The sequence below is a fragment of the Mustela nigripes genome, chromosome 3, assembly GCF_022355385.1.
Source record: "Mustela nigripes isolate SB6536 chromosome 3, MUSNIG.SB6536, whole genome shotgun sequence".
NCBI classification, from domain to species: domain Eukaryota; kingdom Metazoa; phylum Chordata; class Mammalia; order Carnivora; family Mustelidae; genus Mustela; species Mustela nigripes.
Genome location: NC_081559.1, coordinates 67,000,915 through 67,018,210, shown reverse-complemented (window position 1 = coordinate 67,018,210; position 17,296 = coordinate 67,000,915). Strand labels below are relative to the sequence as shown.

The 17,296-nt window shown below is 36.6% G+C and overlaps 1 protein-coding gene across 4 annotated transcripts in view; it reads right to left on the bottom strand.

Moving 5' to 3' along the window:
* Nucleotides 1–651: 651 nt before the first annotated feature.
* Nucleotides 652–17,296, bottom strand: part of DYNC1I2 (dynein cytoplasmic 1 intermediate chain 2) — a 55,616-nt gene continuing 38,971 nt past the window's right edge. For 2 of the 4 annotated variants that reach the window (XM_059394158.1, XM_059394161.1), the window contains 3 exons: nt 5,151–5,291; nt 3,175–3,300; nt 652–1,587 (listed from right to left, as the gene is read on the bottom strand). In XM_059394158.1, the coding sequence (XP_059250141.1) occupies nt 1,477–1,587; nt 3,175–3,300; nt 5,151–5,291 (378 nt within the window). In that variant the 3' untranslated portion in view covers nt 652–1,476. Of the gene's footprint in view, nt 1,591–3,174; nt 3,301–5,150; nt 5,292–17,296 lie in introns of all 4 variants that reach the window. The other 2 variants (XM_059394157.1, XM_059394160.1) reach the window with 1 other exon arrangement.

Below are 17,296 nucleotides of genomic sequence, written 5' to 3'. Positions count from 1 at the left end.
AAATAAAATCAATATAAAATTTTAGAGTCGGAAGGAAATTTAACAGTGGTCTAACCAAACTTAATTCCTGGATAAAAAGAATGAGGCACAAACAGATTGAAACACTTGGCTAAAATCACACTTCTCGTGAGTGCCAGAGCTAGAACTAAGTTGGGTCTAGTATTCCTAGTCAATTATTTTACATTACACAATACTCATAGTTTGGAAATTTTATTATTTGGAAATTTATTTTCAACAGATCTTTGTTAGAATTATAAAACAACCACAAAAACGTTCAAATTCTTTATCTATTCTTCCTTCCTAGCTCATGTTCTGTTGAATAAACAGTTAAATTTTAGAAGGATAAGTGGTTAGGATCAAGGAAATAGACAATTTAATTAAAGTGGATAAAATAAAGATCTGATCATAATGCTTTCCTCTAATTCTGAAATAGGTTGATTTCAACATTAATTCTTAGATTTTTTCACTCACCTTTCAGACTTGCTTATACAAGGTTGTGTGGTAACAGATCTCAAGATGTGGAGTTGATTCAATGACAAAGTTCATTTGAACACTTCCTTCATAGCTACTACTGCAACCATGAAATCAATTTCTCTCAGGAGGTTTTAGTTTCAGAGAGCTCACATACATAATAATCTCAATCAATGAAAATAATAGGCAGCTTTCTGTTTATTCTTTAGAAGAACTACATCTCAGATGGAAAGTAAATTAGGGAGTAAAGCAAAAGTTAACCCAGGATAAATTTTTTCACTGACAGGAAACATCAGTTCACAATTTCATCAAGAGATCTACATTATAATGTATGGCATATTTAAGACACAAAACTTGACGAGATTTGAGGTGGCCACTTACAATGAGAGCTTAAAGAAAGATACGTTAAAAAAAGACACTTTATAAAAGGGATGGGAAAATTAAAATTGCAAGGCTAAATCAAAATAAAATCTGAAAAGTTAAAGCATATTTGTTTTTATTTAATAGTGATCACATGAATTATAAAGAAGAAAAGGGATATCAGAATGGAGCTTGGGTAAATGTATGCATGCTACGGTTAAGAATAAACATTATTCTTACATATTATGGTTAATGAGGACAGTATCAGTGTAACACGGAACTGTGATTATTTAAAAATATGCAGAACTGATTTAATCTGTACTTTAGAAATAACTTGAATATAGTGTTACACGTTGAAAAGAATTCAGAAGAATAACTAATACCAAATATACACTTGTGTATAAGAATTCAGAAAAGGCTGCAATCTGTAAAGTTAATCGGCTGTATTAAAAATGACACAAATCCAAAACAAGATGCATGTTATATAAAAAGGGACACTATAATTTACTTGCTCCGTTAAATCCATGGTTAAATCCACGAAATTTCCTTTTAATGAACATTTAGACAGAAACATGCAAATAGTCTTAGGTTCTACTTAGGGACTTCCCCAAACCTGCTAAGGCTACAATATCCCCCTTTCAGGAGCTAAGCAGGTATTCGGGTAGCTGCTTCCTCCTCTGCATCAGCTCTGTTTGCATTAATTTCTGCGAGTGTTCGGCCAAACCGTGCCCATTCATCATTTCGGGGGACAGCAATCTGCTGTTAAAAGAAAGACAATGTTTTATGTATGCTGAGATAGAAGATCATCTTACCCAGTATTTCAGTTTGTTTTCAAATAATTTTTCCATTAAAAAGTAGTAATTGACATAAATGGTCTTTCCATAATTACAGAGACTATAACAATGCTTTACAATACATTTCAAAACAAAAGATGATGTTTGGGATGTGTGTTGTGACAGTCTCAGAAACATTTTTGCTGTTACCACCATCAGTACAAGAGAGAATAACAATGACACTCTGCAAATATGACTCCTATCCACTATTTCATGGATTTTGCTGGTGGGGTAGAATTCCTTAAAATTTTTTACTTCTTGCACTATTCCAAATATGAAATAGTTTTTGAAGCATGCTTCAAAGGGCTGGTTTCTTATGAGAAATTTATTTTTGTTTGGTGCATAAGATAACCATTTTCAGTATCTTAATCCCTTCATCAGAAGGTACATTATGTTTTACCACTACAGTGATTTACAAATAGCTAAAGGAGAAAAGAGGCTCATGATGTTTTTGCCTCCCTGAAGCATCCAATGACTAAAACTTTTTGATAATTGTTATCATAATATTGGAGAAATCTCAACACTGCCGAATTAAAGCACAAACCACTGAGTATAGCAAACGAATGTGCCTGCTTCTTAGTCTACCATATTAGATTAGATTAGATTAGTCATATCCAATATGGTAACTACCAGACACATGTGACTGTTCACATTTAAATTACCTGAAATAAAATTTAAAATTCAGTTCTTTCGTTGTGCTAGCCACATTTTAAGTGTTTGATAGCCATATGTGGCTAGTGACTACTGGATTAGACAGTGCAGATATAGAGCAATTCCATCTGTGTGGACAGTTCAATTGGCTATTCTAAATGATTCAATCTACCTCCCTCCAGATCCAATTACTAGAGGCCACAGGGAGTCCAGAGGGGATGGGGACTCATAAGGCATAGCAAAAAAAACCAGTGACTAAGGCTTCTTTTAGCTAGGGCTAAAAAGAAGGAAATCACTCCTGAATATCGTGTATAGCCAACCCAAATACTAAAGATGACACAAAGATGCAACTCATCCTGCTGGATTCAATGATAATGGCTTTCCAACAAGGTTCAGAAGTCAAGACTCACATTTCACACAGTCATCAAATAACTCTCAAAGATACTACTTTTGATTTCTACTACCTGGCCCAAGCAAATCTAAACATATAGAAAAATAAGAACCTAAATCTGTAAAGTCCTTAAGTCCATAATGCAGAGTCTATAATTCAACTGTAACTCCAAATTTCTTCTTCCTGAAAAGTTTCTAATCTCTAGTAATGTATGCTTCAAGAAATAAGGTACTTCCAATATATGATATTATCCTCAAAATCTGTTGTGTGGGGGACACAGAACATCCAATTTAGAAAGAAAATTAATCTTAAGAGTTGCTTCTGTTGTGAAAAAAGTTTTATCTTTACAACCATATGGTTTATACAACTTATGAACCTTGAAGACTAGTTTTAGCCACAAAGATACCATAACCACAATGCCCTGAAAGCAAACAGATGTATCAAAATTATAGGCAGTGAGCCCCATACCTCTCCCACATCATATATGACAATCTGTCCTTCAGAATCACCCACAGCAATCTCTCTTCCAGAATGGGTCCATCTTACACGATTAAGAGCAGGATTACCCTCCACAGAAATGCTGGCAGTTGGCACCTGAAGTCATTTAAAATATAGTGCAGTTAAAAGTTTCATCAAGATTTCTATAAACATGTAAAACAGTAACTCTTCTTTCTTTCAATCGGGCTACATTTTTTAAAACAAAGATGAAAATAGATGAAGAATTTTCCCAACTTTCTTCCTGTTCAGTGATACATTATGAATGACATTACAGTCAATCCCTGAAAATGGTTTGGGAAAATAACTTAAGTTCTTATATAAGAATTTCTCACATGACTGGATACACACATCATTTTGAAAGATCTTCTCCTTAATAAAGGATTCTTTGTTGTTATTTTAACTTTTTTTAAGAAATCAAGCTGTTTGAAAACAGATGGACAAAATCCCATTTTAAAAAACATTTCAAAAGCCCTCATAAACAGATTATGGTTCAATTTTAGAGGACAGAAATTACTTTTGTAGCTTGTGACTCTGTCAGCTGAAACCTGTGATTTGATCCACAGTTCCTAGAAAGAGTTCATACTGAAGGTGCAGTCTGGGTCTTGCCAAAGCTCTTGTTACCATCAGCTGTCTAGAACAGGGTAGGATGATAGCACCAAGACAATGGCACACCACCACCCCCCACCAGCCCCGGAATCTCCCTGTACTTCTCTTATGCTGAGGAAAAAGAGATTTATTTGTCACACCCAGAACAAACAGTCAATGTCTGACTCAGACTGGAAGCACGAAAAAATTTTTGAAACCTGATTAAAAATAATTCTTTTAATTGACACTAGTCATCCCCAGATGACTATTTTAACTCCTAGAATGCCAAAACTGTTAGAGAGAAGAACTGTAATTTAGATATATTTTTTGAGTTAAGGATTATAGGAAAGGCCCACATTTAAGTATAACCCCAACTCTCAAACACCAAAATCCAAACTGAAAAAATACAATTGGTACCATTTTAGGTAACTATAAAAGTATAATTAATCCCAACCATCTAGTCAGATACTCTTTCTCCTAGAAGTATCTGAATATTCCTCCTCAAAATACTAAACCAGGAGCTGGCACACTTAACTACTCTTACATTTCTAATATATAACTTCCTTGGCCTGTATATCCAACTATTTTACTTCAAGTGATTTGGATGGCTGCCACCAGAAATATGAAGAAATATGGGAAAGAGTGGGATGTGGGTGAAGGCACCAAGAGACTTTATCCTCTATAACTGTTTCTGACAGAACTCCTAAAAAACATGATCTCTTACCACCACATATCAGTATAGAATTCAAGGAACATTTAAAATATACATATCTAAAAGTAAGTAATAGCTGTAGTTAAATTTCACTTCCAGGAAGTAATGTTAGCATAGTAATTAGGAAATTTTGTGGTTTTTCTATTCATTTTATAGTAATAACACTCTGTTTTCAAGTATTCATGGAACAAGTCATCAAAAATAAATTTTTTTTTTCATTTAAATAAGACAGGCTAAACTAATGTTTATGGAAGATATACAATTCTGTCAAGGCTAAGAGATAATTTAGAAATTCAGAATTAAGGTTAACATACTTCAACAGTCTGAAATGATATGCTTTGTAGCCTGCGAGTAAAAAATAACCCCGTTGCCTTATAAATGAGACTTTGCCAGGACACTACAGACATGATAGTGCTTTTCAGAAGTAAAAGGAAATGCCCCAGTGCTCTTGGCAACATTATTTCTCCCTTCAGTACTGCACAGCATGCTGTTTATTATTAAGCGTACAAAGCTTATTTGGTTTCTTTGTGATGAGGCTACAATCACTGAGCACTTTTACATTCCTTGGGATAAAAGGAATTTCACAAATTATTCAATAAATCTTCAATTTTCTATTTTTCAGTGCAATTTTTGTTATTTTCCTGCTCACCTCTGTATCATTATTGAGATTCCACAAATCCAGCCTCCCCATGCCATCCACACAAGCAAACAGGGCTGGGTGGGTGGGTGACCACATAACATCATAAACATAGTCTGAATTATCTTCAAATGAGTACAAAGGCTTGTTATTCTGAAAGGAAAAAGTTGATTCTTAGCATAGTCAAAATACAACATACATTCAATAGGTATGAATAACATTTTATGATATTTAACTCAGCCTAGAAAAAGTTCCTCTTACTTGTTTCACTACAGACTTACCTGGAGTTATGAACTGAGAACTGACTATTGTATTGCAGTTTCTTAACTTCTAGACACTACACTGTTTTAAAAAAGGAACAGAATATGCTTCAGAAACATTTGCCCAAGAGAAGTCTCTGGGAGGATGATAGCAATGGCAGTTCACGTTTTGAATTCTTCTAACTCTCCCCATAAACCCAAACAAAGCAATAAAGATAGCAAAACCAAAGATTCAAAGACAATATGCACAACAAAATCAGGAGACAAAGCTCCAAATATAAGTAGAAAGAAACTGGGGCACCTGGGTGGCTCAGTGGGTTAAAGCCTCTGTCCTCGGCTCAGGTCATGATCCCAGGGTCCTGGGATTAAGCCCCGCATTGGGCTCTCTGCTCGGCAGGGAGCCTGCTTCCTCCTCTCTCTCTGCCTGCCTCTCTGCCTACTTGTGATCTCTCTCTTACAAATAAATAAATAAAATCTTAAAAAAAAATCATTTAAAAAAATAAGTAGAAACAAACTTCTACCAATAACAAGGCTTCTATAGTACAAACATCTGTGTGCAGGAAGAAGTGTGGAAAGGCCTCGGGCTTCTGACAGCCAGAAAGCAGAACAGAAGAGCCTCATAGTTGACAGCAGATACTCACTGGGCAGTGTCAGGGAACATGCTGAGTCTGAGAATAGCACCAGAAACTGGGAGTTCAATGTAATTCTATTTATAAATAAGTGCAAGCAGACTCCAACGTGATGTAAGTAAGGTCTAATGGTGCAGTCTGAGTTCTATAAACTCTCAAAATTAAAAAACCAAAGCTCCCTTTCAGGACAAAGTCTCACCAAAGAGAAACTGTGAGGAGTAGAATCAGCTTTGTAGAATATAGCACAACAAGGACAAAGGGAAAGAGAAGGCTCAGATCAAACTGGTGGAGAGAACAGAAAAGGCACATCTCAGAAAGTACAAGCCTGAGAGAGAGAAGTATTTACTTTGCAAAAAACACAGAAGAGAAATCTTTAGCCTAAACTAGAAAAGCTATCCTATGCCCATTCCCACCCTCCTAAAAGTAGAGGAAAAAGTAATTTCACTAGTAGAGAATAAGTGACAAAAAAGGATTTGGGTCAAATCCCACACAAAGTTATTGTGGCAGACCATCAATAATGCTGTCATGACAGTTAAATGGAAAATGGTAGACAAGATGGATTTGCACATGCACAAGAATGAAGAAGGACCCCTCCTTCCTCATACTAGACACAAAAAGTAACTTAAAATGTACTGTAAGTCCTAGCCAAAGCAATCACTAGCCAAAGCAATCAGACAACAAAGAGAAATAACAGACATCCAAATAGGCCAGGGAAAAGTAAAACTTTCACTATTTGCAGATGACATGATACAGAAAACCCCCCAAAACAGCAAGAAGTGCTGATTTTTAAAAAATCAGTAAATTCACAGGATACAAAATTGATGTACAGAAATCTGTTGTATTTTTATATATCAACAATGAAGCAGCACAAAGAGAAATTAAGACAATACTTTCATTTATAATTGCACCAAAAATAATAAGATACCTAGGAATAAACTTAACCAGAGGTAAACAACCTGTACCCCCAAAACTATAAAACACTGATGAAAGAAACCAAAGATGACACAAAGAAATGGAAAGACATTCCATGCTCAATAGATTGGAAGAGCAAATACTATTAAAAATGTCTACAATTAACCAAAGTAACCTAATGCAATCCCTATCAAAATATCAACAGCACTTTCCACAGAACTAGAACAGACAATTGTAAAATTTATATGGAACCACAAAAGAGCCCAAATACCCAAAGATATTTTGAGAAAGAAAAGCAAAGCTGGAGATATAACCATTCCAGACTTCAAATTATATTATAAAGCTACAGTCACCAAAACAGCATGATACTGGCACAAAAATAGACACAGAGATAAATGAAATAACAAATCCAAAATAAACCCACAACTATATGGCCAATTAATCTTCAACAAAGCAGGAAAGAATATCCAATGTAAAAAAGTCTCTTCGACAAATGGCATTAGGAAAACTGGTCAGATACATGCAAAAGAATGAAACCGGACCACTTTCTCACGCCATACACAAAAATAAACTCACAGTGGATTAAAAACCTAAATGTGAGACCTGAAACCATAAAAATCCTAGAAGAGAACACAGGCAGTAACTTCTCTGACGTCAGGTGTAGGAACATTTTTTCTAGGTATGTCTCCTGAGGCAAGGGAAACAAAAGTAAAAATAAACTATTGGGACTACATCAAAATAAAAATCTTCCAAACAGTGAAGGAAACAATCAACCAAACTAAAAGGCAGCCTATGGAATGGAAGACAATATTTGCAAATGACATATCTGATAAAGGGTTAGTATCCAAAATATATAAAGAACTTATACAACTCAACACCCAAAAAGCAAATAACCCAATTTAAAAATGCAGAAGATATGAATAGACATTTCTCCAAAGATGTCCAGATGGCTAACAGATACATGAAAAGATGCTTATCATGATCTATCATCAGGGAAATGCAAATCAAAAACTACAATGAGGACCCTCTGGGTGGCTCAGTCAGTTAGGCGGTTGACTTCAGCTTGGATTGTGATCTCAGGATCCTGGAACTGGGCCCCGCATGGGGTTCCTCACTCAGTGGGGGGTCTGCTTGTCCCTTTCCCTGTACCCCTCTCTCTGTGTTCTGTCCCTCAAATGAATGAATAAAAATTTTTTTTTTAATATTTTATTTATTTGACAGACAGAGATCACAAGCAAGCAGAGAGGCAGGAAAAGAGAGAGGGAGAAGCAGGCTCCCCGCTGAGCAGAGAACTGGATGCGGGGCTTGATCCCAGGACCCTGAGATCATGACCCGGGCTGAAGGCAGAGACTTAACCTGCTGAGCCACCCAGGCGCCCCAAATGAATAAAATCTTAAAAACAAACAAACAAACAAAAAAACCCACAAAAAACCCTACAAGGAGATATCACCTCAGACCTGTCAGAATGGCTCTTATCAATAACACAAGAAACCAGTGTTGGTGAGGATATGGAGAAAAAGGAACCCTCTTGCACTGTTGGCAGGAATGCAAACTGGCACAGCCACTGTGGAAAATGGTATGAAGGTTCTTTAGAAAGTTAAAAACAAAGGTAACCCTATGACCCAGCAATGGCACTACTGGTTATTACTCAAAGAATATAAAAACACTAATTCAAAGGGATATATGCACCCCTAGGTTTATAGCAGCATATATACAATAGCCAAGATATGGAAGTAGCTCAACAAACACACAACAAAAACATACATAGGTGTTCACAGCAGCATTCACAATAGCCCCAAATGGAAACCACTTAAACACTTGATAACTAATGAATGGTAAAAGTGGTATATCCATACAATGGGACAGTATTTGTCCAAAAAAGGAATGAAGTACTGATATATGCCACACATGGATGAACTTTGAAAATATGTGACGTGAAAGAAGCCAGTCACATATTGTGATGCCATAAAATGTCTATAATGGAAGTTCTGCAGAAATTGAAAGTAGGTCATTTCCAGGAGCTGGGTGAAGGGAAAGGAGGAGTGACTGCTTACAGATTTAAGGTACCTTTCCAAAATTTGAAAATGTTCTAAAATAAGACAGTGATGATAGTGCATATCTCTGTGAATCTAAGAACTGTACAATTTAAAAGGATGAATTTATAGTATACAAATTACATTTCAATAACAGGTTTTTAAAAAAGATTTTATTTATTTATTTGAGAGAGAAAGCAAGAGAGGGAAAATAAGCAGGGGGAACGGAAGAGGGAGAAGCAAGCCTTCTGCTGAGCAGGGAGCCCAATGCAGGGCTGGATCCCAGGACCCTGGGATCATGACCTGAGCCGAAGGCAGAGGCTTTAACTCACTGAGCCACCCACGTGCCCCAATAACAGTTATTTTAAAGAAAAGAGATAGTTAATTTCTTAAAAAGCGATAGACAGAAATTAACAAAAATATACCTATAAAGGCAGCCCCTAAAGAAGAAAACCAAAGCAATACTATAGAATACAAAAAATAACTCAAGAGAACTCTCCTAAAATAAAGACAGCTTGAAACTACATATTTAAGAGTAGCCTGTGCATCTACGACAATAAACCCTTTAAAGAAAAAGAAAAAAAAGTTTGATCAGCCAGGTTTTGTAAGGACAATTAAGGACAACAATGCTTTTTGCCAAAAGATGACAGAGTGATATGTAAGGTAATCAAAGAAAACAGTGTAGATATGGATTTTATATACAGCCAAACTGACCTCTGTAACCCAATAGGCTCTTGTGAATATGAGAATAATGCATCCACAAACACACGACTATAGAATGAGCTTCAGGTGACCAAAAAAACTGAGGAGATGTCAACATACGGACAGGCAGATACCAAGTGATTCATGAGGCTAAACTCTTCTTTATGGAAGTGGAAACAACCTACAACTATACACAACAGTATGAACAATACAGTAAAAATGTAAAATCCAGACTGTGAGAAACTCTAACAAGACAACCAATCTGGTTTCTTCTTCAACAGCGACGAATGGAGAAGAGAGGGAAGAAAGCCCTATCTTAAGAGAGGGGCTCAAAAGATGTGTTACTAGCAAATATATGGATCTCATTTGGATCGTGCTTCAAAAAATAAACAGTAGAGACAAACCATAAGTGACTCTTAATCTCACAAAACAAACTGAGGTTTGCTGGGGGGAGGGGGGTTGGGAGAAGGGGGTAGGGTTATGGACATTGGGGAGGGTATGTGCTTTGGTGAGTGCTGTGAAGTGTGTAAACCTGGTGATTCACAGACCTGTACCCCTGGGGATAAAAATATATGTTTATAAAAAATAAAAAATTAAAAAAAAACAGTAAAAATTTTTTAATTTTTTTTTATTTTTTAAATTTATTTTCAGCGTAACAGTATTCATTGTTTTTGCACCACACCCAGTGCTCCATGCAATCCGTGCCCTCTCCAATACCCACCACCTGGTTCCCCCGACCTCCCACCCCCTGCCCCTTCAGACCCCTCAGATTGTTTTTCAGAGTCCATAGTCTCTCATGGTTCACATCCCCTTCCAATTTCCCTCAACTCCCTTCTCCTCTCTAACTCCCCTTGTCCTCCATGCTATTTGTTATGCTCCACAAATAAGTGAAACCATATGATAATTGACTCTCTCTGCTTGACTTATTTCACTCAGCATAATCTCTTCCAGTCCCGTCCATATTGCTACAAGAGTTGGGTATTCATCCTTTCTGATGAGACATAATACTCCATAGTGTATATGGACCACATCTTCCTTATCCATTCATCCATTTTTTATTTTATTATTTTTTTTTTTTAAGATTTTATTTATTTATTTGTAAGAGAGAGAGAGTGAGAGCGAGCACAGGCAGACAGAGTGGAAGGCAGAGTCAGAGGGAGAAGCAGGCTCCCTGCGGAGCAAGGAGCCCGATGTGGGACTCGATCCCAGGACGCTGGGATCATGACCTGAGCCGAAGGCAGCTGCTCAACCAACTGAGCCACCCAGGCGTCCCAATTCATCCATTTTTTAAATTGAAAACTGATTGGCTATTTAATGAAATAAAGAAATCATTTCATTTTGGGGGTGTGTGATATAGAGTATCATGGTTTTTTTTAAGACTTTATTTTTTAGAGATTATGTATTGAATATTTGTAGAGGACATAACATATCTGGATTTGCTTTAAAATCCAGGGGTGGGGAGGGTGTGTACATGGAAATGAATCAAACAAGATGGGCCATGTGTTGATAATCATAGAAGCTAGGTGTTGGGTACCATGGCTTCATTATACACTTCTATTTGATTTTGTATCTACTTGGAATTTTCCATAAGAAAAAGAGTTTAAAAATATTTAAAATTCCCATTCAGATATTAATGTCAAGATTATGACTTAATAGCCAAAAATGTTTACCTGTAATTAAGAAATTTTTAAGCAAAACTTTGAAGTAAGCTAGAAACTGAAACTAAGAGGTTTTTTCCTCTCAAGATCACCATTCTCTATAACTCTCTTTGGCAAAAATGCCAAAAGAAGTCTCACTCTGAAGTAGTGGTTTTCAACATAGGATGGGCATCATATTCATCTGTAGAGCTTTTTTTAAAAAAGACTTACTTTATTTGTCAGAGAAAGAGAGAACACAAGCAGGGATAACAGCAGGGAGAGGGAGAAGCAGGCTCTCTGCTGAGCAAGGAGCCCAGTGTGGGACTTGATCCCAGGACCCTGGGATCATGACGTGAGCCAAAGGCAGACACTTATCCAACTGTGCCGAGGTTTTTAAAACTCCAGATGCAGCCCCCTGCATCATACAATTCATCAGTGTTTCTGGTGTTGCTGCACTAGTGATTCTGACGCACACCATGATTAAGAGCCACCATGCTAAGGTATATTATTCCTAAGGTGATAGTATACTTCCTCAAGAATATTCCATTTTTAGCCCATTTTATGGTCTCCAATCAAGGACTTAACAACAGAAGTTGTTCAAAATCAAAATCATGTTCATATGCTCCACTCTGTAAGCATATATATAGGTCTACATAATTTTCTAAAGAAGGGGTTATCAATAGAAAAATGGATAAAAGATTTGAACAGAAATGTTACAAAATGGCCAAAAAGTACATGAAACGTGTTTAACCTCATCAGTCTCAAGGTGATGCAAATTAAAACCACAATGCAATGCAACTATACCTATCGGAATTATTAAAATGAAAAAAAAAAGGGCAGAAAATATCAAGTGTTGAGAAGGCTGCAGAACAAGGGAAGATTTCATATGCTATGAGTTGATTATAAACTGGTAAAATCACTTTGGAAAACTGCGTGGCAGTATCTACTAAAGCAGAATGTAGGCATATCTTGTAAGTATTTCACTCCTAGGTATATCTCCAACAGAAATAAGCGCTTATGTCCATCAAAAGACATCTACAAGTGATTCATGAGGAAATATTTTTCTTTAAAGAAGTATAAACAATGCCAGTAGCAGCACTACTCTTAACAGCCCACACTGGAGCAAACCCAAATACCATCAGCAGTAGAACAGATAAACTGTGGAATACTTACATGTTGGAATAGTATACAACTGAGAGAACAATCAATGAATCTCACAAACATAATGTTAATAAGCAAAAACAGCCAGCCACAAATATGTAAATATTATACAATTCCATTTTTATAAAATATGTAGTTACATGCAAATTAAACTTATTTATGTCTTTTTAAAAAAGATTTTATTTATTTGAGAGAGAGAGACAGAGAGAGCACAAGCAAAGGGAAGAGAAGAGGGAGAGGGAGAAGCAGGTTCTCCATTGAGCAGGGAGCCAGATGTGGGGCTCGATCCCATGAGCAGAGCCAAAGGCAGATGCTTAACTGACTAAGCCACCCAGCCGCCCCAATAGAATCTCTTTAAAAAGAAATAATTCCAAGGTCAGAAATATCTTCCTATATAACTTGACTGAGATATGACCTTTTTGAGAAGGAATGTGTCTATTAAAAGCAAAGGAAATACAAAGAAGCAGAAGATAGTACTCAATTCAAACATTGTCCAGGAGAGAGTCTCAGCCAAAGGATTCTAAGAATTACCACTCATGGCAAGGCTATCTCCATGTGAAAATGAATGAATCACACTATCTTCACTTGATGCCATTAAACATTCAAATTAGAAAACTTCCTTTGTTCCAATTTCTTACTCACCAAGCAATCTTCTGATTATAATTTGGCTTCCCACGTGGGTTGTCTACAGAGAAACAATGAGCTGGTCAGGCCAGCATGAGTCTCTAGGCCTTCTGGCAGTGGTTTCTCATTATTAAATTAATAAATTGACCCTCTCCCTATCAGTGTCTTGGAAGCCTGTTAGTTCAGTCAGCACTCCCTAGCTAATCAACTCTAGTAGACTGATAAGACTTAAATTTCTGAATTAGGAAAGAACAGGCTGGACACTGGCCAGTGGCAGGTTACTATAGTAAATGCTACCATGGAGGATTGGGTCCCAACGGTCAGAAAGCCTTCCCCAAGAAACACTTCAAATTCAAAGCATTTTTTCATTTGAACGTGTCTAATATGTGCACAGTTGCTATTCCAAGCATTAGGAATGTCTCTTCAACCTCATTTTAAATGGTGGCATTCTCTGAGAGTTAAATAATGAAGCTGTTAAAATATAAAAGAGAATTTAAGACATCAGAGATTGTGAAAAAAATTTAAGGCATGTATGGACTACTGAAGTCTGAAAACTACCTACTCTAAGAAATTATCCCATTGATGATTTTAACCTTGACAATTAATGGCAATACAATTCTGACAGAAAATGTTCTGACATTAGAATACACTGTGCATACATGGAAATATTTTGGCCCCAAATAAACAATCCTTATATTTTAAAAGTAATTTGTAACAAGTCCGGTTAAATGTGGCAGAACATTAAGCTAATTTACCAGGTCTACCCCTAATCAAGTTGTTTTTTTTGTTTTGTTTTTTAAAGATTTTATTTATTTATTTGACAGAGAGAAATTACAAGTACACTGAGAGGCAGGCAGAGAGAGAGAGAAGGAAGCAGGCTTCCTGCTGAGCAGAGAGCCCGATGCGGGACTCGATCCCAGGACCCTGAGATCATGACCTGAGCCGAAGGCAGCGGCTTAACCCACTGAGCCACCCAGGCGCCCCCTAATCAAGTTCTTAACAGAATCCTCTGTTTACCTTCCAGTAGTTCACTGCTCACACATTCTTCCTACTGTTTTTCAGGGCTGCCAAAGTACTTCTGTCATGACTTTCAAATTTGGCATTTTGAAAAGGTAATGGTGTCCTCCAAATATAAATAAATAAATAAATATATATATATATTTTTTTAAGATTTTATTTATTTATTTGACAGAGATCACAAGTAGGCAGAGAGGCAGGCAGAGAGAGAGAGAGGAGGAGGAGCCCGATGTGGGGCTCAATCCCAGGACTCTGGGATCATGACCTGAGCTGAAGGTAGAGGCTTTAACCCACGGAGCCACCCAGACGCCCCTCCTCCAAATATATTAAAAGTAATGTCTTGGTTGGTATAAACTTAAGAAAAATGTGGAAAATCCTCTACATCTCTGTTTATATTCTTTACTAAAAATAACTGCGTTTAAAAAAGCCTTGAAAACAATTTGATGACCCAGAACTCTGTTGCTGCATTATAAATTCCTGACTAGGCAAAAATTAGAAGCTGACTATACAAGTAGATCATTTTAAATTTGAGGCAGTGTCAAATTGAGGTTTCTGAGATTTTTTAGAGGACTTATTAAAAAGGAGAAAAAAGGAGGAATCTTGTTTTGCTATTAGGGAAGAGCCAGATCTTAAAGGATATAAAGATAAAGCATATATAGATATATCTTAAAGATATAGCAATTTTTAGCAACTTGTTCCTTCCACTTTATGGGGACTCAATTCCCAGAGTCAGAAAACCCTTAAAAAAAGTAGAGGCTGAGAAGAAAAACATTTAAAGTCTGTTAAATTCACAAATGTAAGATACTGGCTTAAAAAGCTTAAAATGGAATTGAAACAATGTTTTTAAAGATATTATTTAAAAACCTTGTCTACTGGGGCACCTGGGTGCCTCACTCAGTTGAAAGACTGACTCTTGGATTCAGCTCAGGTCATGATGTCAGGGTCATGAGATGGAGCCCTGTGTCAGGGTCCACGGTCAGCAGGAATCTGCTGGAGATTCTCTCTGTCCCTCTCCTTCTGTCCACCACCCCTAAACCGCTCTCTCTCTCTGAAATAAATCTTAAAAAAAAAAACACAAAACCCAAAAAACACAGAGGCACCTGGGTGGCTCAGTGGGTTAAAGCCTCTGCCTTAGGCTCAGGTCATGATCCCCGGGTCCTGGGATCAAGCCCCGCATGGGGCTCTCTGCTCAGCAGGGAGCCTGCTTCCCCCTCTCTGCCTGCCTCCCTGCCTACTTGTGACCTCTCTCTCTGTCAAATAAACAAATAAGATCTTTTTAAAAGACATACACATAAAACACACACACACACAAACCATAAAAAAGACCAAAAAAAAAAAAATCACCTTGCCTATTACTCATAACCATTGTGTTGGAGAGCACACTCAAGTTTTTTGGCAGAGTAGAAATAAATACCACCAACACAAGTACCACGAAACATAAATCCAAGATCAAAACAATGACACTGGAAGCCATAATATAACCAACTAAAAAAATATTTACTCAGCAGATTGTTGCTGTTCTAGCTTTCACAGAGAATTACTTATGTACAAAAAATAAAAGGCAGTTCTTCTGATAAAGTTTTAGAGGGCCCTTAAACATGTATAAAAACACTCTGTTCTATGTTGGCTCATCCTTTGACCACTAACCCTGGAGAGGTATGTACTTGTGTATGTGTGTGTGTGTGTGAGACATATGTATCACAGTTGAATGAATAAGTGAAGCTCACAGAAGGAAGCAATGCCTAGCTCAATTAGCAAAGAAAAAGATATGCCTGGCTGTCATTCTTATTCAGAAGGCAGTTCTATGTTGAAATACAGCAAAATACAAGAACAAAAAATACCAACCACCAATCAACCAGCTGTGTGAGTACCACAAAAGCAAGCATCAATCAGTCTGCTATCACAGACATAAGTTCTGTTCTTATTTAGGCAACGAAGAGGAATTCTTCATTTTCCAGTCCTGCTGGTAATATATGCAAGGGTGGAAGCCTCAAATTTAAAGCTAAAAGACTGGCAACTGAAGCCCTATTAAAATAAATCTACAAATTTATAAAAGATTCTTTCCAAATACTGAAAAACAAAGCTGGCCAATAACCTAACAAAGATATGTCTCCTGTGTTTTTATATAAAGAACTACTAAGGTGTAGCACATCTAGAAATATAGTAACTTATATGTGGCTACCTGCAGCCTCTGCAGAAATAGTTGGCTTCATCTCTCCTATTCCACACCTTGCTTTGGTTTTACTAGCTAGATTATATATTTCTTTGCTTGTGGTTATAAGAATCTTCTTCCCGTACCTTTTTCCACTGAAAACTCTCCTTAAAAAAACAAAAATTCAAGAACAACCCAAGAAAGAAAACAGATGATTGATTAAATGCATTCAGGGCTCTGTCTGAACCCCATGAAAGAGGAACTGAACATTGCTAAGTGCCTATTCCATGTTAGACACTGTGTTAAGCACTCTTCTATATATTTCCTTCATTAGCCTTAAGTGCTATTTTTATGCTCACTAATGCCAAATATGAAAATGCTCAAATTTAAAAGGCAAGCTTTTAGAGGCAAAGTTTTCTAACTCACTTCATATTACATTGAAAAAAAGCACCACAAAGAAAAAAAATGAACAGTAAGTCCATCCCAGATTTCTGAGGCCAGCTTTTGATATATAAATACGGGTTCACTGTAACAGTAAAAAACATTTCTTAAGACCACTAGGTTTCCTCAAAGACACTGAAGAACCAAACAGAATCTCTAAATTCTGTCTCATGATAAACTATTCAAAACATCAACATTTAGAATAAGGCAAATAGAAACAATAAGTGAAAAATGAAAATGAAAAAGTATAGCTTAAAATTTAACTTCGTTTAAATAGAATCTGATGTTCTGATTATGCAGCTTTGCCAACTACAATGTAACACTGGAGAAAAGCCAGACAGAAAAGTCAAGGCTTCTAAAATTTAATATGCTCTCAAACGAAATTACAAGGCCTATCACAAGAAGTAACGTTCCCTACTTAGATTGGCCTTGAGACTTTCAATGGAACAGGGCAATGTCACATTTATCTGGAATTGCTGGACGATCAGGAATCACTTTATAACATAGTAGGTTTTTCAAATAACTGAAGCTAATTAAAAGGTAAATAAACTATTTAAATTTTTTATTGTGGAAAACAAAATTATATATGC